The 22,354-nt window shown below is 39.5% G+C and overlaps 3 protein-coding genes across 6 annotated transcripts; 1 reads left to right on the forward strand and 2 right to left on the reverse strand.

The window, feature by feature from the left end:
• Positions 1-20: 20 nt before the first annotated feature.
• Positions 21-1,815, forward strand: LOC149021355 (uncharacterized). The gene has a single exon (XM_089149594.1). It carries the CDS (start codon positions 595-597, stop codon positions 1,531-1,533), a length of 939 nt encoding a protein of 312 aa, XP_089005720.1. The 5' UTR covers positions 21-594; the 3' UTR covers positions 1,534-1,815.
• Positions 1,816-1,905: 90 nt separating this feature from the next.
• Positions 1,906-2,778, reverse strand: LOC149021356 (cyclin-dependent kinases regulatory subunit 1). 2 transcript variants are annotated; one of them, XM_089149596.1, is made up of 4 exons: positions 2,688-2,778; positions 2,435-2,564; positions 2,259-2,319; positions 1,906-2,164 (listed from the first exon to the last, which is right to left on the reverse strand). In XM_089149596.1, exons 2-4 carry the CDS (start codon positions 2,485-2,487, stop codon positions 2,033-2,035), a joined length of 246 nt encoding a protein of 81 aa, XP_089005722.1. In that variant the 5' UTR covers positions 2,488-2,564; positions 2,688-2,778; the 3' UTR covers positions 1,906-2,032. The 2 variants fall into 2 exon arrangements, with proteins under 2 accessions (XP_089005722.1, XP_089005721.1); XM_089149595.1 differs by having other exon boundaries at positions 2,666-2,763.
• A 2,616-nt stretch (positions 2,779-5,394) lies between these two features.
• LOC149021357 (Acyl-CoA N-acyltransferase with RING/FYVE/PHD-type zinc finger domain-containing protein) lies at positions 5,395-21,150 on the reverse strand. Of its 3 annotated transcripts, none has more exons than XM_089149599.1 (19): positions 20,990-21,150; positions 19,587-20,869; positions 19,381-19,478; positions 19,081-19,220; positions 18,860-18,968; positions 18,098-18,196; positions 17,904-17,985; positions 17,734-17,793; positions 17,594-17,646; positions 17,336-17,502; positions 14,151-14,361; positions 10,615-10,672; positions 10,325-10,381; positions 9,968-10,210; positions 9,682-9,746; positions 8,858-8,914; positions 8,681-8,774; positions 6,603-6,743; positions 5,395-6,523 (listed from the first exon to the last, which is right to left on the reverse strand). In XM_089149599.1, exons 2-19 carry the CDS (start codon positions 20,790-20,792, stop codon positions 6,413-6,415), a joined length of 3,051 nt encoding a protein of 1,016 aa, XP_089005725.1. In that variant the 5' UTR covers positions 20,793-20,869; positions 20,990-21,150; the 3' UTR covers positions 5,395-6,412. The 3 variants fall into 3 exon arrangements, with proteins under 3 accessions (XP_089005725.1, XP_089005723.1, XP_089005724.1); XM_089149597.1 differs by having other exon boundaries at positions 5,396-6,523; positions 19,081-19,306; positions 19,410-19,478; XM_089149598.1 differs by having other exon boundaries at positions 5,396-6,523; positions 19,081-19,306; positions 19,410-19,478; positions 19,587-20,892.
• Positions 21,151-22,354: the final 1,204 nt, after the last annotated feature.

The following is a 22,354-nucleotide window of genomic DNA, read 5'->3' on the forward strand; positions in this document are numbered from 1 at the left end:
CAATTTTACCATTAACCATTTGTGGACTCACTCAAAAACTTCATTGCATCAAAGGGACTAGACAACTGGGACCAGTACCAGTTAATCACCACTCTATGCATGCTACGAGACACATTCGGTTTCATTGGAAAAGGTAGTACAGTGGGCAGGTGGGGAGAGGATGGCTGGGCTGACCTGAAAAAATTAAGATGACCCACAATTCCTATTTCACTCTTGACGAAACCCAGGTCCAATGTATTTGAGCTGTGCAAGTGATTGATTGATGGTAATGGAAAACAAAATCAAACCTGACTTTCTGTTTCCGGTGTGAATAAGATGAAGAACAGTCAAAACAAGACTTATTTTGGTAGATTTTAACATGCAGAGCACGGTTCATCGTGGATTGCATCGGCTGATTTTAGCCAGATCGGACCCGAGATAACGAACCATGATGCGGCGGAGAGAAGAGAAGCGTGTAAGCTACAGCTTCCCCTTCTGCACGCATTGCCTAACGCTAGCCTAACCGCCCTAGCTGCAAGCCTACAACTCTACAAGTGACTTTGGTGAACGTTCGCTTCAGCATCATCGCTGGCCCAGTTTTCTGCGCTTCTTCCCATGTCAACGCCTAGCACAGTCCCACCCTCGCCGGCGAAGGAGAAGAAAAGTTCTGCCACCAAAGATTCAGGCGAAAAGCTGCAGAAGAGATCAGCGGAAACACTGGAAGAAGATCTACAGGCAGAAGCGCCTAGGAACCAGCAACTATTCAAGCGAGTGTTCTCAGAGGGTGACGAGATCAAGCTCCTGAATGCGTTCCTTGACATCTGCAAGACTGCCAACGCCTCCCCATCGCCTGCTCACGCTGCTGTTCAGATCTTCAACAACGTCGGAGACTCCTTCAGGGGCCAATTCACAAACAAGCAACTGACGGATAAACTCAGTAAACTGCGACGCAAGTATGCCAAACAAATCAACAACGACAAGACTCCTAAAACCACGCACGATTTGGAAGTTTTCCTGTTATCACAAAAGATATGGGGCAACGGTGAAGAGGAATCTGCAGCTGCACAACCCATAGATCCCTGCGCTTCTCCTGCTGAAGATCTCCTGATCCAAAAGGGTGGCGTTAAAAAGAAAAGGAAAGTAAAAACCGGATCTCAATTTTCAACCCTCGAAAATAGACAAAAAGAAACGCGCGTTCACCTTGCCTCGGTGACTGATGAACATGGAGATGCGAAAGCGGCGACTCATGCTTCACCGGCTGAAAATGGAGGAGAAACCATTACCGTTGCAGTTGCCGGGTTAGCCTTGGAGAACTTTCCCTATTTAATGCAAGAAGTATCTCGTTTGCCCTGGGATGCGGTTCTCATGGAAGGATTACGCTCTCTGGACGGCTCGGTTTTGAAGCGCTTGAACGAAGAGTGGCGGTCGCAGAATATTGCAGAGGTGAAGGTTATGAGAAATCGAGCTCAGTTGGTGCAGGAGCATAGCAAGCTGATGTTGGATGCTATAGACTCCTCACTTCCCGATCAAGAGAATCTTGGGAGTAGTCCGTAAATTCCTTCTCCATCTGTGTGCTTGTAACAATTCTCTCTTACTTATGTTTAGGGTTTAAATTCTGCCTAAATCTACATCACAGTGTTGTAGCTTTCTCATGTGTTTCACCTGTAACTTTTTCATCACAGAAAGAGCTAATCTTTCTTGTTATGTGTACTCGGCTTGTAAATTTAGTAAATAATGGCAATTCGTCGTGTTTTCTTTGTTTGTGTAAATTCAAAACGAGAGAGAAAACATTACTACCGAGACAGAAGGGTCAAAGGAATAGAACTCCCTGATCTTTTGATCCACAGAGAGAAAAGTGTTCCAAACCCAGAAAGAAAGAAAAAAAACTAGACGAAATACGGAAATCAATTCCACACCAACATCAGATGATAACGGGTAAGAAACCCTAACCCTGTATTCTTCATTGCTAGATGAAGAAAATCAATACAAACAAGAAATGCATGTTTAGAACTTAAAAAGAGTGATGTTCTCTTCACTAGGCGATCTTCTGTTACTAAGCTTGGTTCTCCTGCTGCTGCTGGTAGTTGATTGGCCTCCTGAAGAGCATAATGTGAGGCTCAGGGCGGTGGATCGCGTAGTGAACCCAGCCGCGGCTCTGCTGAACTCCGATTGCTCGCCATTCATTCTGAAAAACAAAACCCGCAAAACAAAAAGGGAGAATAATTACTTCGTTCAATGTCAGAGAAACAATTCCGGATTCAAGAGGTTTTTTCACTTACTTCCATGAGAAGGCGATTTTTTGGGAGTAGTTTGGCCACTTCAGGAGGGAGAACGACATGCCTGCAGAAATGGCAATTGAAAGAGAAAGAGGTACAATTAGGGTTTCAAAATGGGGAAATGAAATTTCACAACTTCCAATTATTCCAATTTATCCATCAGAAGGGAATTTAAGCACCTGAACTCGTAATTATCGTCGAAATACTTCTCGGAGTACTGGATCTGACCCATCTGCAAATTCCTGATGCACAGCGATCGCTTTTGGATCAAAAGACGATAAGAAACTACGTTCGATTCTCGACAAGAACCTTCAGGGGAAAAGAATACGATTATCGAATTACAAGTAAGAAAGAAAAAAACAGCGAAGACGCCGATGAAGGCGAACTAAGCGTTAAAGAATCAAGAGCACCTGGCGCAGAGAGCGGGAAAACCTGAGACTTCTCGTCTTCTTGAGGTAGGGGAATTTGCTGCTAGTAATTATTATGTCGATAAACTTTATCAATTCGTTAATCCGTTTTTAATCTTTTAAGACGCGTGTTACTCTCCTCTGATTGGCCGGGGTGAGTGTCTTTCGAAAAATTGCTTTATATTATGATTTTCAAATTTTAAATCTCCCTCCTGTTTTTTTTTCCTGTTCCAAACTTAAAGAGTAAATACATGGGAAAAAAAAAGTTTAAAAGACATAAAGGAGGAGCCTACCTCCAAATCCGACAAAAGTGAGCTTTTAAGAATTATTAGATTTAGGGTTGTATGGCAACCATTCTTAGAGCCTCTTAATGTCTCAATGCTAACCCAATCTAATGATTGAATCTGATCATTTAAAGCCTTTGTGGCCAGAGTGTACCAGTTATCATGCCCACGGTAAACACTGGGTAGCCAAGTGCGGAGCGGATAACTGCTGAAAGCATCTAAGTAGTAACCCACCCCAAGATGAGAGCTCTCCTATTCCGACTTCCCCAGAGCCTCCAATAGCACAGCCGAGACGGCGACGGGTTCTCTGCCCCTACGGGGATGGAGCGATAGAAGTTTTGAGAATCCAAGAAAAGGTCACGACGAGACGAGCCGTTTATCATTACGATAGGTGTCAAATGGAAGTGCAGTGATGTATGCAGCTGAGGCATCCTAACAGACCGACTATAGACTTAAACCTTGTTCCTACATGAGTAGGCAATCAGAGTGAAATACGAACTAGTCAATACGCAATTCAATAGTTGCATAAACAGCATCCCTAAGAGCTTTAAACTCCATTACAAGTGTTAGAAAACCAAAACAACAAAAGGTTCTTGCCTAGACAAACTGACCTAGGGCTCCAAATAATGCAGTTTCTATCAACTTTTTTTGAAGAATTATCCCAAGATGCATCTGAGTAGACTTAGAAACTGGTTCGAGGAGGATAAACACTAGTAAAGTCCAAGAACCTGTGCAACTCTACATCCGAAGCTTGATTGTTGTCGTTATCCTAAAGCAAGAGTACTTCATTTAACAACCTGTAAATCCAATTAATAGAGCTAGTAAGAGAGGCATTATGTATATTAAATAGCATATCATTTCATGCATTCCATATTACCCAACATATGATGCTTCAAATAGTATAGACACTTTCACCTTGTTTGGATCCATTGAATTTTGAATCTAACCAATCATGCTTGTTGCTCTCCAAGAATTCAGATGTTACCAAAAACAGATATACTTTTCTAATTCTTTTATTTTTTTACCTCTAAGTCCTCAAGAAACCTAGGTCTAGAATCTAGAATGTTATAAGATATGTTGCTCCAGACCTTAAGGCTGCGTTTGTTTGCTGGAATAAAGGTGGGGTGGGAAAATTCTTGAAAAATGTGTAAATTTCTTACTTTTCCTTTAAATCCTAAAATGGTAGAGTGTTTGGTTGCTTGGGGTGGGAAAGTGGGAGACAAGGTTCCTTGAATCAAGGAACCTTGTCTGCTGATGTGGCAGTTCAACTTTCCCACCTCATGCTATTTTAAAACCCCACATATTTGGTGGGATTTTGTGGGAAAGTTGGGAAAAGTAAAAAGTGGGACCCACCCCATCACTTTTCCACAAAACCCTTTCCTTTCCTTTTCTTCTCCCTTACCCCACTACATGTGGGATCCACATGTTTTTTTTTCCCACCCCACCTTTGCAAACAAACGCAGCCTAAGGGAATAGTTTACAAGTATATTTGCAATTGTTGTTTTACCTTTCTGGATTCCTTTTTGGCTCTAGACCTTAAGGGTGAGTTTGTTTGCTGGAATAAAGGTGGGGTGGGAAAATCTTGAAAAAAGTGTCGATTTCTTACTTTTTCCTTAAATCTCAAAGTTGTAGATTGTTTTGTTGCTTAGGGTGGAAAAGCGAGAGACAAGCTTCCTTAAATCAAAGAAACTTGTCTAGTGATGCGGCAGTTCAACTTTCCCACCCCAAGTCATTTTAAAATCCTACAAATTTGGTAGAATTTTGTGAAAAAGTTTGGAAAAATAAAAAGTAGAACCCACCGGCCACCACTATCACTTTTCCACAAAACCCTTTCATTTCCTTTCTTTCTCCCTCCCACCACTACACATGGGGCCCACATGTTTTTTTTTTTCCACCCCACCTTTGCAACCAAACGCAGCCTAAGGGAAGGAATTTTCAAGTCCAGATCATTTCTTTGTAGGGGAGAACAATGTGATCTCTTGATGCTTCTCCACCACACAACATGGGTGAGATCTACTAAAAATCCTATCTCTAATTCATTTTATCAATTTTTAGGTGTGAGTTATATCCCTTGTGTCAGTGAAAAAATATCAAGAGAGCACATTGTTCTTCCCTGATAGGAAGATGATCTAGACTCGAAATGTTCTTCCCATCTCCATGCTCTTCTTTCCGCTCTTATGTTTCCTCCTCATTTTGCTGAAATGATATTATCCGTCGCTCTTACCTCCTTTCCTGATAATGATGACTTGTAATCTCTCTTTTTTTGTTCTTTCTTCATATAAAAGGCTTTGCCTAAATTTTCTTCCCTTTACTTCCCAAAAACACATTGGCATAATGTCAGCTTCTTTACAAAGAGAATGGTACAAGAAAGCCCCTGATCTCGTTACCATTAAAAGAGCATCAGTGAAATCTTGGGTAAGAAGGCACCCCTGACGGAAGCCCCTGTTTCCGAAAAATCTTCCATCAATTGACACCAACACGTAAGAACGACTTGTCGCACATGGAGCCACCCAAGTCATGAAATTAAGATGCAAGCTAAGTATGTGAAGAAGGGTGAAAAGACAACTCCATTGTACAAAATCTTACGCTTTCTTTCTGGAGATCTTTATATCATTATTGTATAAAAAGAGAGAGAATATATCCAATGCACGAGGCTCATTCCGCCATAGGTTCATAGGGGGGAAGATATAATGATAATGTAGCTTCGCAAAGAGTGGAAGAAACTTGTACAGAGGATTTCCGGAGACGTGCCAATCAGGTTCAGAAGAGATGGTGATTGAAGAGAGACCAGCAGAGTCCCCATCGTTTTGATGTTCTGGTACTTCTGTATAGCCATTGGTATATGGATTTGATGGATTTGCAAGAGATGGTTACAATCAGGGCTATGGAGAGAGAGTTGATGATGTTAATAAAAAGATGTAAGCACAATTGCAAGGGATGGCTAATGTTCAAGTAATCATTCAAGCCTTTTTTCCTAGTGTCAGATCACAAAAATAAATGGCATATTCACAAAATGAAGTAGGTGTTTCCTTGAGTTTTGGCGAGGTCTAAAGCCTAGACAAAGAAGCCATGTTGCTAAACGGCTCAAACTCATGACCACCTGACATACATGATGAACACTTTGCTTCCTTCAATAGAGACCACCAGGGTAAGAGGGGCTAAAGTTCCCACAAAATTACAAAATCACATCCCCTCGGTTCAAAAAGATTAGACCTACAATGCTAACAATTCCTACCTTACCTATCAACCGACTCACTCCACCTCTATCTTCATTCCTTTCGTTTCTACAACCAAATAAACACGGAAAAAAAAAGCAAAAACTCTGGGGGAGTGAGTCCCATTCCTATATGTACACCAACCAAGAAAAGTATACATCCTACCCTGTACAATTTAAGTAAAGGATCTTGCGCACTAGCAAAGGAAAACAAAAGGCAGAGAATCTTGGTCCCCGGCCAGGGAATGACTATTAGCTGTCGGGAGATGATGGGCTAACAACTCGAACCTTGGGGACTGGCTTTTGTAGCATCGAAGTTCCCTGAAAAGTCATCATCTGACACTCTCTCCTCAACTTGCTCAGCTGCACCATCAGAGTAGATATATTATTATCCAATAACAGAATTAGTGTCTGTGCTAAAAACACAAAACTTCCCACTAACCTCATCTGAAGCTATCTTTGTGAAATCAAACTTTCTCGTCCAAATTGATTCAGCCTCATCAGCTGCTGGGAGCACTAACTTCTTTATATGCAAGAACCCCAGAAGCCTTTCAATGCAAGAGAACAAGGACTGGAAGTAGCCCTGCACCAAGAGAAAGAACCAAATAACTAGAATTCTTCACAACCAAAGAAATGATCCTTATTTAGGCTTGAAGTAACAAGCCCAGAAGTTGGGACACAGTTCTTGTTGAGTTCAATACACAGAATCCAGAAACACAAGAAAAGATTCACACGGGGCAATACTCAATGAGGTGACAAATTGAACTGTCAACAAACAACCCCCCCCCCCCAAAAAAAAAATCCCATTGAAAATTATATTTGTCATTCACCTCTTTGCCAATTAAATTTAATTTGGCTTTGAATAAATACACAAAATCGGTTTGCTTGCATTTGCTCATCTAAAAAACATTGTGGCACAAGCACTTCCTTTCCCATAATTCTGCAAAGCCAGATGGGCCAACCTCTGTGGACATATCTAAATCCCTATGTCCCCTTCTGCTTACATATCAAAGTTACACAAGTGACTTGCCAAGTGACCAATTAAAGCATTGAAATGTTAAGGACCACCAAAAGGGTGTGCAGACCACCAGGGGAGATGCATTGACACACACAGGAGTGTATCCTATGACAGAGGGTGGTAACTGATTGAAAATTGGAGAAGGATTTTACACGTGGTTAAACCAAACCATAAAATTTCATCCTATGTATAGAACTCAATGGTTAGAATCAAAAATTACCCTTCCACATGCACAGTTAGTCATGTTCAACCAAAAAAGACTAAAGATGCCTGTCCTATGAAACTTTGGCCATGATGAAATTGAATGCTATATATAAAATTTATGAGCTTTACCCACTACACATTAATCCTCTTAGTTTCTAACACTTTTATTCACCTTCCTTTTGTTGGATCACCCATGCCACCTACCATCAGTTGCCATCATAGAGAATAATATTTAGCTTACCGAGGTACCAAACCACCAACATAAAATCTACAGTCACAACATATATCCAAGTACCAAACACATTCCTATAACTATACATAGAAATAGGTACATATAATCTCCATTTGATAAAGTGAGGTGAAAAAAGTTGAAATTTTAGCATCTAAAGAAGCCGGAACCATATAATTGGAGAAGCTTATACTATTGGTGCAGTATATCATGTCTTGGGTGGTTTTAAGATGCATTGCACTGGGAGGCATAAGACAACCTAAAGATGCACATGGAAATGGTCAGGATACATCAAGAAAATACAAGTACAATAAAAACACCATATATGCAACATGTCTATATATATCACATTCCTGATGCATGGATTCAAATTATTTTTACTTAATCCTGTGATGCATAGCTAATTTGCAAGGAAAGAAATAAGATTCGAGGGACCTAAAAAAACAGGGACTACAATTTAACTTCTTTTTCGTCTAGTGAATATGAGGTTGCTTTTTATGCTAAATGATTTTACCCAACTAATATTTAGTAGAAAAGTGAGTTTCCAAGGCCTGTGGTTGCTCTAGGTTTCATATTTCACTCACAGTATCTAAATGTAAGGTTTAAAGGAGTCATATTTAAGTATATCTTACCAGTATCAATCTATATTTAAGAAACCTATGATGTTACATGTATCTAAGAGCTTTCCCCACTACTTCCTTTTGTTTTGATGATGGACCCTCTATGATGTATGTTGTCACCAATGCCTCTTGGAATTACAACAGAACCATAAACTCAGTTGTAGACCAAGGGATTCTATGTAATTCCATCCCTTATTTTAATGCAATTTTCAGTTTCATCAAAAAAAAATCTATACTGGACCATATAAAGCACATATCAGTCTACAACAAAAGAATACAAATTTCTCTTTTGAATATGGTGTCAATACCATACTGTATAAACGCCCATCAATATCCAGACAAATTGGCTAATACAGCAATGATACACAGCCATGATTTACTGGTTATCACTCTTTGTGGCAACCAGTCATATTTTGAACATCCAATATCACTGAACATAACTGCCTCACCTGTCCCTGGTTATCACTCTTTGTGGCAACCAAAGGAAGTTCTGCAACTTCTGTTCCAAAAATCCGAAGAATTCCAGCTGATACAACAGAGGAGCTGCAAAAGCAGAAACAGGACCTATATAAGACAACCATTAAGTGAACTAGCACTTGCATTGGGGTCTAATGTTGTTATCTTACTTCACTGTTAATACTGCACAATACATCCCTCCAAATTCTTGATCCCTTATATTCCTCCTATAAGAAAGAATGCAGCAAATGAGAAAATATATAAATAAGTAGCATTCACAATATATACAAGCAAAAGATAGTTTATGGTGCTTTCGTAAACATAATTCCCACTTATTATTCTATGAATATTAAGTTTGCCATCCCCAGACAGGGCTGGATCGGGCCTGTATTTAATACAGAACCAGGCTGGTTTCATACTTTCCTAGCTCTGGCAGGTGGGGACCAGCATGGCTGAGGCCTCAGGCTGTGCCACCCAGTCATACGTAAGGAGGTGAGGTGGTAATTTCATGGTGCCCAAGACACTTTGTGTGTTCTAATGTAGCTACCGAGGCATTGTGTGTATTGTGCACTAAAATATAATTTAGGTTGCATCAGAACCAGGAAGTGCTAGGACTAAGGAGACCCCAGCCTGTTGCAGATCCACCAGCTTGGCTTTTCAACACAAATATTTTTTCCCCAGGTGGGGGTGTGGAAGATGAAAATTCCTATATATGGACCCCCTGGGATAAAGATGGGCTACCAAATCTGATACATCACCATCCAGTAGATTTGCTCCAACAGTCAACATAACCAAATTCACAAGCCAAAAGATGAGCCAGGCAGCCAAATCTAGACCACTAAATCCAAAAAAGTATATTTATATGTCTAAAACGAGGCCACATAATGTGTATATACACAGAATCGATGAAAATTTGAGGAAAACAAATATGATAACCAAGGAGGAACTGGAGATTAACGAAAGAAACAAAAAGATAAGTAGAATTTCTGCTCACCCATAAACCATTGGTGGTATAAGATCACGACCTGTTGTTGAATCAACAATAGGATCAAATCGGTCCTAAAGGAGGAGGGGGGGAAGGAGAGGAAAGGCCATCAGAGTGCAATTTTAATGTCCTGCTGTCAGATAACAAAGAAAAAACAACAAAAAGGAATATGAAAAACAACTATGATGATAAGACAATTGATCCTCAAGCTCAGTGGCGTATTTTCTTGAAGCAGAACTATTGCAGCCAACTGCAGGAAACAGAATATGCTGATACGAAAATAAGAATTACTTACATGAAAGATGGCCACTGCCTTGGACAGCAGCAGCTTAGTCTCAGGACAAGCATTCTTCCCACTAAGAAGCATCCATCTTACTTCAAGACCAGTATCATCTAAACCTTTTTCCTCATGCTTCTTCCTTATAACATTTAAAAGAGAGTCTGGTAACCTCTCTGGCCCACGAGCAAGCAGCTTTTGCAAAACAGAATTTATCCTATTGCAATCAATGCAGCAAAACCACTTCCCCCTGGGTAATTCCTGTTATACATAATATTAAGCATTTCAATCCAGGCAAAAAAGCTGCATATACACATATGAGTGGATGACATATAGTCGAAATGGAAGATGCAAACTGATAGTTCATGAGCCAACCTTTAGATCTGCCATGTTGTGATCTCTCAAACAGCCAACATGGAATTCCTTCTCACACTGAATATAAAATATACATCAATTTTAGTAATAAAGAAAATGAATCAATAGGGAAACAAAAAGGGAGAACAGAGGAAGTCTTGGATGAAAAACATATAGTAAGGGGAAAAAGTAGATCATGACCTACAAGGCTACAACATATGATAGATCAATCAGGATAGAAAAGCACAAGAACCATGAAATTCAGCAGAAAAAGGAAGACGCTAAGGCTTTTGTGCACATTAAACGTATACCTGATCACATAGTATTACTGTCTGTGAACCAAATCTTGATTTGCTAAATCCATGGCCTCTACATATCAGAGAATAGAAAGGACATCAAGACAAAAATTGGAAAGGAGAATAATTACTAAATACAGAAGCAAAACCAATTTAACATGAACTAATTGGAAAAAAGAAAAATTCATATTATTGCACTCAATTTTTTGCCCCAACAGACCGCTGGTGGTCCAATCATCTTTAAATGAGAAAAATTCTCCAAAAGGAAAAGCCATAGGCTGTATGGATTCTGTGACAACAAAGACCTAAGAATTTTTCCTTTTAATAAGAAATTTTATTTCATGTAGTGGACACTAGACACACACAAAAACAGGACCTCACTGGTGCAGATGTTGGAGTCAATCCACTATGGTGGGCTTAACAGAAAAGAATAACAAGCAGGTAGGGAAAATTTATTCACACACAATCACGCAAAGTTCTGCTTCACATTAATCAATAATCGAACTTAATAACTCCCTTCACCCTACAGTTACAAAGAATAAATATGCAACGACCCCTGCATTAATAGAAACCAGCTATATAAAAACTACCAAACAAAGGTAATGCTTCAAAGGGAAAAGACAAACAATTAAAAGTAAATAATTTATAACTAAGCTAATTCCAGCCTCTGTTGCACCAAACCCTTGGATATATTTTGTTTGGGTTTGGCTTTCCAAAATCGAACATACTTGCTTCTAGGTCATAGACAAGGTGTTTTTGCAAGTGTTCTGCCCAACCAATCTAACTGTCAAAACCAGATGATACTTTAACCAAATCTTTTCCTAACCCTAAGGCTGCGTTTGTTTGCTGGAATAAAGGTGGGGTGGGAAAATTCTTGAAAAAAGTGTAGATTTTTTACTTTTCCCTTAAATCCCAAAATGATAGATTGTTTGGTTGCTTGGGGTGGGAAAGTGAGAGACAAGTTTCCTTGATTCTGATGTGGCAGCCCAACTTTCCCACCCCAAGCCATTTTAAAACCCCACATATTTGGTGGGACTTTGTGGGAAAGTTGGGAAAAGTAAAAAGTGGGACCCACCACTATCACTTTTCCACAAAACCCTTTCCTTTCTTTTCCTTCTCCCTCACCCCACTACACATGGGACCCACATGTTTTTTTTCCCCACCCCACCTTTGCAAACAAACGCAGCCTAAAGGACACCGGTCCCAGATATCTCATACATATCCACCCATCTGCTTGAAACCATGCTCTTAATAAACTTCAATCTTATTTCTATCAGGAATCTTCCACAACTCATGATTTAACAACCTGGTTTAATTGCAACTACCAACATATATTCTATCCTATATCGACTTAGCATATGATGCCAACCACCAATCTAACTCAAACATTCAACTCTGCTCACATCCTATTCTGACCTATTCGAACTTAGCTTGTTCACAAGGCCTGGATTGCTGGCCCCTAGTTGACCCCTTTCAATCTAGGGATACATTATCAGAGTATAATTGATGCAGATTTACCACCAAAATTGATCTTCTTTCCTTTGGAATGAGTCTAGGATTGGACCATGTATGTATTCGACACCAAAAAATTTATGCATAGAAAGTAGGAAAACAGTATTAATTTCATTATTTCACTTAGAATCCTATCTTATTTCCTTGATTATTTCTCTTTCTTAGCCTACTTGGGTTACCTAATGAGTTAGGGATTGGGTTAGGCAGGCCTTTGCTTTTTAGTGTAGAAGTTTATTGTTGAGCCTTCTATACAAGGTTGTGATAGACCCCTAATCTCACGAGTCTATACTCGCAGGCATGGCGAGACAGATACAAGATCTGCTGCACAGCAGCCACGAATGGAAGGCAATAGTTGAGAGATATAGACTGCCTTATAAGAATGGATTTGGGGGTGATTCTATTAAGAGATAGTGTAGGTAAGTAATTACTATTAATAAAGGGAAGGGAGAATAGGTTAGGGTATGCTTTTGAGTTATTGGGGAAGTAAGGATGAGGGCTATTGCTCTCAGGTAGCCGTAGGTCCACCTACTGCTGGTAGTGTGCTCTGTTTCTAGTTCAGCATTCAATCAAAGATTATTATTACTATTATTCCTTGTGTCATTCCACCATTGTTAAGCTACTGCATTTGGGTACTTATCAAGTTGTAACAGGGGCAATTACTAGAAAGGAAATTCTGCCAATTAAAGGATTACTTCAAGCATTCCAGTGGCTGTTCTTCAACAACAGTAAGTTCTTACATGAATTTGTAATTCCCTCCTCAGAATTTTTCGATTTTCTAAACCCATCCATTGAAACCTATCTCCCGTCCAAACCAACGATTAGAATCCATTGGAAATCCGTTCTAAATCAAACACATAATTTCCTTCATCCAACGAAGAATGCACATCAAATTACCATCCAAGATTTGTATCCCCTTATCTTGAATTTCCGGACTCCCCAAGAGACCCAAAATTCAAACATTGATCTGCACCAATCTAAAATACAAATCTGTCCCAAACCATCATATACCATTACCTAATATATCCTCCAAACCTTGCCATAACCATTTGAGTTTATTCTTGAGATATCCTGTTAGTGGCCCTAGTTGGTCATCCATCAATCTGGGTACATAGGGATCAAATCCACAAGCACTAAAGGTGCCACGTTATGACTGAATTTAAATTCATTGATCCTATTTTTGGGTGGTACTAACAATGTCATGAGGTCACATAGGGCCTAAATTTTCTTCACTGCCCAGCACTAGTTTCAATACATAGGTACAATTCACTTCTTGATTGGACTAGTTTTTACTCAGATATATTTGACTCTTTTTGACAAACCAAGTATGAACCATGATTTTGAGATTGATTAAAATTTCAGAAATTGAAGTTTAATCATTCCTAATACATATTAAACTCGTTTTACTTGACTTATATGTGTTCCTGTGTTCAAGTACTAAATAATGTGTAGAATTTCCCATATTAGAAAATATATGGCATACACTATCAATCTGGGGTATAAAAACAGACTACATCTTGGGTGTATTTTTAAATAATTAAGGTCCTACTTCTTACAGCCAAAAATAGGGTGCCCTACTAGTTTGATGTTCTAACATCGCAATTCAACCCTTGAAAACAATCACTGAAAATTGTAAGAAGAAAAATGTACTAGTTTCGAGCTTGGTCAAAACCTTGAATTATGGACCCAATGGCCTAACGACAGAATTCCCCAAATTACCAATCCGCACATTCTGATCAGTTAGAACAGCCAGTCCATTAGCTCAAGACTACAACACTAGGAAATATGAGTCATCCGGGTCAAGCATTTCATAATTGGATTGTGAACTCAAAGGGACCATATTAAAGCACTGAAGCTATTTCCTACAAAACTTCAACTGTAAATTCTTTCTGAAGTAGTCATTTCTTTCTCTCCACATAGAGTTTCACTCAATTAAGCAAAGCCAGAACCATTATAAATTATTAATCATAATATTAAATCCTCAAAGTGTCATAACCGAACAAATAAAACACTCCTCTTAACAAAGAGACAGTGTAGCTCACCGGCATAAGGAACATCCACCAACATCTGGTTCAGCAGTATTGACAATTCGTATGCATCTCTGGGATATTTGCTCAATAGGATCAACACCTGAAACCCTTCCAGCGGCAAGAGCATTGACGTTATGCTGAACAAACTTTTCTCTTTGGAACATATTTTGGCAATACTTGCAGTACCATTTACCACGAGGGATGGTCGACAGAGACAGACAATCTGAAAAAGGCCATTTTGAGAAACATATATGAAACCGAAAATGCTGAAAGAAACCCATCAAACATCCATAAGGAGAAGGACCCGGGGGGGGAATCAACAATCATAAACTACGGCCTCAAATATAAGACTCAACAGTATCAGCTATTAAGCAATTTTGAACAGAGTGAGCAACCCAACTTGATCATCAAAAGAAACAGGCAAAAACAAGACATATCAATCATCCAAGTATATAGGAAAGAGATAAATTGCACCCCCTACACTAGCAACAAAAGCCATACAAAAGCCCCAAATTTACAAAATCCCCCAGCTATCAGAAACCTACTGAGGAAGCTTTCATTTTCAATTTCTTTTAAACCAACAAACCCATGCACTTCCTATCCAAAGCTAGAAGTCAGAATAGACCCAAATCAACCTCCTTGCAAGATACTTATAAGATACTGGTGCAATTTTTCCCTTTTAGCACAAACATAGGAGAAAATTTGAGTATACCCAAATATGGCTGTGTAGACCAGGGGAATACTTGATATCGCTCCTTTGTCTATTATAACTACAATTTAGTTTACTCACGGTTAGAGTATACAACCTAACCATGAGTGAGTTTTTCCCCAAAGGTCACATATTCTTTTCTCTCTACTTGTCAAACCAATTATTGTGGTTTATCTGCTTCACATTATCTCATGCTATTACAGCAGAATTAATATGTGGTTGCTACTTGTTCTTGTGTTTTGCAGCCACCTATTGTTTACCTTCTTCAGCATGAAAGTCTAGTTGGTTTCATATGAAGAACAAGGATTTCCAGCTTTAACGGTGGTTAATCATATCGAAGTGCTGTTAAAATTGCTGATTACCCTCATTCATTATGACGAAGATTACATTATAGGCATAACTTCTCTCCTATGACTGAAATTTAATCTTCCCTAGTGGCCCTTGTATGTAGCTGTGACGGATCAATTGAGATCTGATGCAGCCTTGCTTGAATATGGCTGTAGTTTCAAGGATCTCTAGGGCTAGAACAGAATTTCAGACCCAAGACTAGGGATGGGGTTAGGGTATATATGGGCGATTTGTTCCCCAATTGGTTCCAAATAATTGTGCTCTAGTTCCCTGATCGGGGGTTTGGTTTGTTTAATGGGATATTGATGGTTAGGATATTTAGGGTATGAAGGATACTTTAGCCCATCCCATGGGAGGTTGATGAATTCCTTGACATGGGGTAGTTTTCAGATAGGTTGAAAACTTAGGGGAATGGGATAAAACTTGAAAGGAACTTATATTTTGGTCCTTGGAATAATCTCTTCACGCTTCAGAGATTTACGATGGGTGGGTTGGGAGATTTTTGGTTTCACAATTTTGGAGGCAAAATAGGGTGACAATAACAAGGATGGGTAGATCTAGAGTTCGTTGGTCTGGGCTGAAATTGAGAAGAAATGTCACTAAGCGTGGGGGGATGACGTTCCTAAAGTTTGGGGCACATAGAAATGTTAGATTTGTTTAGATTTGACCCTGAATTTTGGGTCTCTAAAAGAGTCCGAAAATTAAAGAAAATTGGAAAAGATGTGAAATGAAAAAGGGATTGGGATTCAGAGGACTAGGAAAAAGAACTCACTGTCATTGAAGAACAGCCCATGAATGATTGAATCTTTTGATTTCTACGTACAGTGCGCTTTCGAATTTGGTCTTCTGGGTATTTAGTGGTTAAATTGATCCAAACGTGATCAAGTTATAGTTCTGCAGGCTGGTTTGATTAACCTAACCGTCTAATTTCTGCACTTCATGTCTGATTAATCCTTGATATTGCAGAATTTTCAGCAATCTTGAAGTGTTTTTAATGGAGATCAAAGGGTCAGCTTAGGGGTTGTTGGAGAGATAAAGGGAAGTAGTATCACTAACACACGAAGCAACAACGCTCAAAATAAACTTCTATTAATCAAATTGTGGGCTCAACTGAGCTATTACATCAATATTACATAGCCACATTGGCTGACATAAGACTTAGACTTGAACTATGACTGAATAGAAACTAGGACTCAATTAGGATTTAGGACTGAGTTATAATTCCCAGTTACTGTTCAGGTAACTTCAAACTTTCCTAATGGGATTGCAACTCCAGTTAAGACTTAAATAAAACAATAGGATAATCTAAACCCATGATTTTAAGCTGCTGTAGCACCTAATGGTACTGGCATAGGGAGGTCGTCCCGACCATTATGTTACTTCTCCCTTGAAATTCTTACAAGACCCTGATTTCTACATGATTTTTCATAAATCCTACTTTCACAAATCAGACATTCGAAAGATTTTGCCTACTTGTTCACTAAGTATTGCTGGTTTTTGAACAAAAAGCTTCTTGGGATGTTTTGTTATGCAGCTGTGGTTTCTTTTGATTTCTATGTGCAAGTGCGCTTTCTAATTTGGTTTTCTGGGTATTTAGTGGCTAAATTGATCCAAACGTGATCAAGTTGAAGTTCTGCAGGCTGGTTTGATTAACCTAACCTTCCTGCACTTCATTTCTGATTTGGTTTTTTGGGCATTTAGTGGCTAAGTTAACCCCACCTTGGTTCTACATTACAAGTTGAATCAATAAATTCAAGATGCACAAACAGGGATATAAGCTAAGCAGAAAACGGCAACTATTTAAAAGTCACACCGAAATCAAGGCCTTTCAGTGTTGATGTCCTTGCCTTCGAAAAAGCACTATATATATTTTCTGAGAAAGAATGATAAAGGCAGAAGATCTTAAACTTTGGAAGCAGGTCACCAGAAATGCAATAAAATAATGACCCAGTTTCCTCAAACCTTCTTACTTGTACGGACAAAATTACAGCAACATCAAGATACTATCTTTTCCCCCCTTTATAAAGCATAACATACCTGAGAAATATTGCATACATTCATTTAACAAATAGGCCCCATTTATTAGTGACGCAATAAAAAGGTAAACACAAGATTCATCATCCACAATAGTAAAGTTCACCTTTGTGAAACGCCCTGGGGCATCCATCACAAAGCAGAAGATCCCCACCATCTGCGCAGATGGTGCAGAGGTCATCATTGTCTTTAGAAGAAAATTTCCGACCTTTCGAAAGAGAGATTGACAATTCATGCAGTGAAACCCCATTAGACGTGAATATGTGAAGGTAACTGTCAAAAAATAAACCCCAAGTTAGGGTGGCAAATGCAGACTCAGATAGCTTCAAAGCTCCGGAAAAAAAGAATTGCTGATATTGCTCACGGTTTCCGACGAGAAGCCCAACCAGCATGTGCTTCAAATTGTGATGGACTAACCTGCTCCGGGGAAAAACAAAATGTCATTAACATCAATATGATATCTACAGGGAAAAAGAAACCTGTTTAGGATAGTAAATGAAGTACCTCACTGTTGCAACAATGACAGAATATTCCAAAACCCTTTTTATAACCCTCGACTATTTTCTGTCCAACAACAGGAAGTCATAAATCACCAGAAGAAAACTTTATAAGTGGAAATAAAAAGAAAGAAATGAAGTGATAAACAGTTAATTCATCTCCAGAAGGTTGAAAACCTGTCCACGTGCATAATAAGCCACTTCGGTTCCCTCAGGTAAACCACCTTCCTCGAAGACCAACTTATGCAATCTCAAGTCTCTGAAACAAACGCAATAGTTTAAACTGTTTATGATTTATGATAACAAAGCAGGAACACACATAGCAACTGAATGGCATCAGTATATAAATTTTCAGGAACAAAAATACCAACTTTCTGGTTATCTTTCCTTTACTGCTATTCGATTTTCGGGATAAGATACGCTTCGAAGCACTGCCTGAAGATTTAGGAGTTCGCACTGGCTTTGATGATCTGAATCATTCCATAAACAAGGGGGTCAGAGATAATAATGATAAAGAAAATAGAATAAGAAACTCTGTAATGATGGATGTAATAAAATGACTTAATGTGAGCATATTTTGGTGGCATGTATCCTTAAGAATCCAACTATGTAGCCGATAACTCATCAGGGCCATTAAATGAATGGATAATCCAAAATGAAAACAATACAACAGGAATTCATTCTAGAGCATATAATAATCAAAAAGAACAGTCAAAATAGATTTAGATCTCTTGAAGTTTTTTTTTTCTTTTTTGGTGGGGGGGGGGGGTTGCGTTGGAGGGAGGGGGTGTGGGGTTGTGGCAGGTTTGAATATCTCTTTGAAGATTTTAACAACTTCATACATTGAAGTTTACTGGAACAGGGTTAAAAACAATGAAGGTTCTCATTGGTTTCAAGAAGCCTATTAAAAGAAAGAAACAAGATTTCAAAAAGAGAACTACAAGTCAAAGGATCAACAATAATTAATATAGCCACTGAAACATTTTAATTGTTACACAAGCACCAAAGTATAATGCCATGCTATTTACTTTCATGGAAAAAAAATTTGAAGGAGGCGGGTGGTTGGAACTTGGAAGAACCCTAGATCGTACCACTTTATATGAAATAATACTTATTAGGCCGCACGAGCATACCTAGCAGTACCATCTGTCATACAAGGTGAACTTTTTTTACATTCGTTTGCCGTTACGCATGAACTGCATAAAAACATTGACCTCCTAGTGCGTGATGGAGTAAAGGGCCCTAGAAAAAGGTAATCACAAAGTATCAAATCAGAAGAAAATGGAATACTGAAAGTTATCCTAACATTCAACCAACTCCCTTAATGCATTCAAAGTATAAGTTCACAGCTCACTTTTGCAATTTTGGCATACAGCAGCGACCTTCTGCCATACAGTAGCAACCTTAGCAGGAGACGAACCAACTGCTCTTCGAATTGTCGCTTCCAACATGTCCAAGGGAGCACCTTTGCATGCATTCATTACATCACGGAGGCTGTAGCCATTTTCCAAGTAAATATAATCAGCCGGGCGCTTATTTAAACTACCGGCATGCTGCTCAAACTGGACGGGAGTAATAACCTACATAAAATGAAATACAAGAACATGCGTCATTGACTCTTAGAAGCTACACCAAATCTAAATTACCGACCTACCATAATATTCCATATAGAAGTATATTAACCTTGCACTCTTTGCAGGAATCACAAGAACACAAAATTCCAGAGTCTTTGATAACTCCCCGAATCCCGTTCTACAATCAAATTCCATCAAACAAGCCAATTGAGTCATCACTTTGATACATAAAGAAAGATGGGGGCAATGGAGAATGAAAAAATTTCAGAGAGGGGCGCAGAATTACCTTTTTCCCCCGAAGGAGGTACTTGACAGCAAGTCCTTCGAGCATACCAGTATCAAGGAGATCCCTAACCTTCGCAGGGAATTTGGTCAAGGCAATCTTTTTGGACATTTTCATTTTCAAAGGACTCACGACATCAGAAATTTTGCTCTCCCCTCCTCCGATAGCTGGAGTCTTGGCATCATCGGATACAACAGAACCGCCAGTCTCGGATGTTTCATTCTTGGCATCTTGCGGTACAACAGAACCATTAGCTACAAAGGCGGAAACCTCCATTGGTTCTACCTTTTCCTTTAAGGCAGAGCGAGTAAACCGCCTAGGTGGCCTAACCAGCGAGGCATCCTGTACCTTGCTACAACCATCAATGACCATTGGGGATTCCGCCCAAGTTACTTCCTCCATTTGAGGTTTCGAAGAATCACTCTGCCGTTGATTCTCCGCGTCTGGTCTCTTCTGGTCCGTATTGCGTTCCCAGGAAACCTCTTCCACAGCCTTCACATCCCTTGCAGGAGTCGCCGGTTTCACCAGATCACTCTGGCGACTCTGCTCGACCAATTCATTCACTGGTTCCTCTTGCAGCACATTACTCTTTCTCTCCTTGACATCTTCCGACGCAAAAGACCCACCATTTGTGGTCTGTAAGACCTCCACTGGCTTTGCCGTAGATTTCAAGGCCGAACGAGTAAATCGCCTGAGCGGCTTCTCCAGCAACGTACGCTGACTTTTTATTCCGTCGTCAATCAGTATTGGGGATTCCATGCCACTCCCTGCCACTATCGGAGACTGCAAAATCTTAATCCCGTCCCTCCCGTTTGAAAATATAACTTGATCGTTCTTTGATTCCTCTGAGCCATCGTTCTTTGGCTCCTCTTCGCTCGCAACGTTAGTAAGATCGACCTCAGGCTCTTCCCCAGGCTTCTCCCCAGTTTCTGATTCGTCCAACTCTATCCTCAGCTCCTCTTCAATTAGAGGCTGTACAACATCATTCTTTGATTCCTCCTTCGAATGCGAATTCTTAAATCTCTTGTTGCTCAAATTTTCGGTAACTGCATTTGCAGTGGGACTATTTTGCAACTTTCTCGCTCTAGTCCGACCAAGTGAACCAGACAGTTCAGATTGAACCTTCAAAGCGAAAGCGAATTCGCGTTTCAGACCAGTTCGAACCCCAGACAGCAGCAAGAACTGCTCTGCATCCGTACCGTTAGCCATCTGGCTCAATAATCAATGGATCTGCTACAATACATACATCTCCAGAACCAAGAAAGAACTTCTGCAACTCAACAGCCCTAAAAAACGAGAGAAAGAAACCCTAGTTTCGTCAGTCAGAAACGCTATTAGACAAAACAGGAAACTTCAATGAGAAACTTGTTGCTGTTCGATCTCCAAATCTTGAAATCGATACCTACCAGAATCAGAAATCCCTGCAACAGATACGAGTATGCATGAATCTTTGATCGGAGGAGAGGAAGCGCTTAAACTCGAAGATGAATAGACGACAAGGCCGCCAGTTTCCTCGAAAGGATTGCGAAAAGATGCAAGAGAAAGAGGGAACGGTCGCCTACAGGGAGGTGGGATAAACGGCTGCAGGGGCACAAATCGTAAATTAATTTCCAAGAAAACAATTGAAAAAGCTACAACTAAATTGACTGGAATAACCACCCACTTTCTACTTTTTACCGGCGCACGTCTTCGTTAAACTCGATCATCAGTCGTTATGAAATGAATAATGAACAGGGGTATTTCGGTTCAATAAATTAAATGAGAGCGTCGCTATTTCCGAAAAATAAGTAATGCGGTATTTTTTATTTCTTTGATTTGATATAGTAATTATTAGATTAGGATTTTTCCTTCTTCGGCCCGAAAACAAATTTTGATTTCTTCATTCGAGCTTCTTGAAAATTGAACGCATGAGGGAGAAGGTCTGGGGACTCAGCATGGCCAATAGAGGTGCAGCTGTAATAGCCAATGGGAAGAAGGTATCTAGATCCAACGGTGAGAGAGAGAGCGAGAATCTCATTAGATTATACAAATACGAGAAAGAACACTTGGGATATGGATTCTACTAACCTATGCAACGACAACGTCAGTCGCGGGAAACTATTTACGTTTTTCAAATTTTGTCATTCTAATTTGAAAAAAGCGCCTACCGAATAACAGATACCCACGTGGTAATATAAAACACATAGCCGTTGAACTCATGAAATTTCAAAAATGCAAATACAATAATGTATAGGGCATAATAGTGGAGTCAAACTATGTTTTTCTTTTTAACATGCGATTTTTTATATATATTGAGGACAAAGCTACACGTCTGGTCTCTAGGGAATTCGAACTCTTATCTCGTACTTGGAATTGCTGATTTTTTATCAACTGAGCCACCCCTCGATGTTGTAACGTCAAATAGTTGGTCAACCTGGTTTGATTCGGTTCAATTTGTCTTTAGTATAAAATAAAAAACCAAACTATTAGATCTGTTAAGGTACGGATTTGGGTGAAACCAAGTCATATAGAAGGTTTTAGACAGTAGTCTGGTGTGGGAACAATTGCACTTATGCTTGGTTGTTTGATATGGTACTTCTGTTAGTATTTTAAGTATGTTATTGACACTTTAGTATGTTCTTATTTGTTGTTTAACCATGTCTACCTTGTGTATATTGATCATGATTACATACTATTATTTTTGGTTTAGTTACTTGATATGGTATGTTGGAATGTGGGCTTTGGCTTGGGAATGTTGGGTTTGCATACATAACATCGTATTTCAAGGGTTA

This window comes from Hakea prostrata, chromosome 3, assembly GCF_041222555.1.
Source record: "Hakea prostrata isolate BN-2017 chromosome 3, UWA_Hpros_2, whole genome shotgun sequence".
NCBI classification, from domain to species: domain Eukaryota; kingdom Viridiplantae; phylum Streptophyta; class Magnoliopsida; order Proteales; family Proteaceae; genus Hakea; species Hakea prostrata.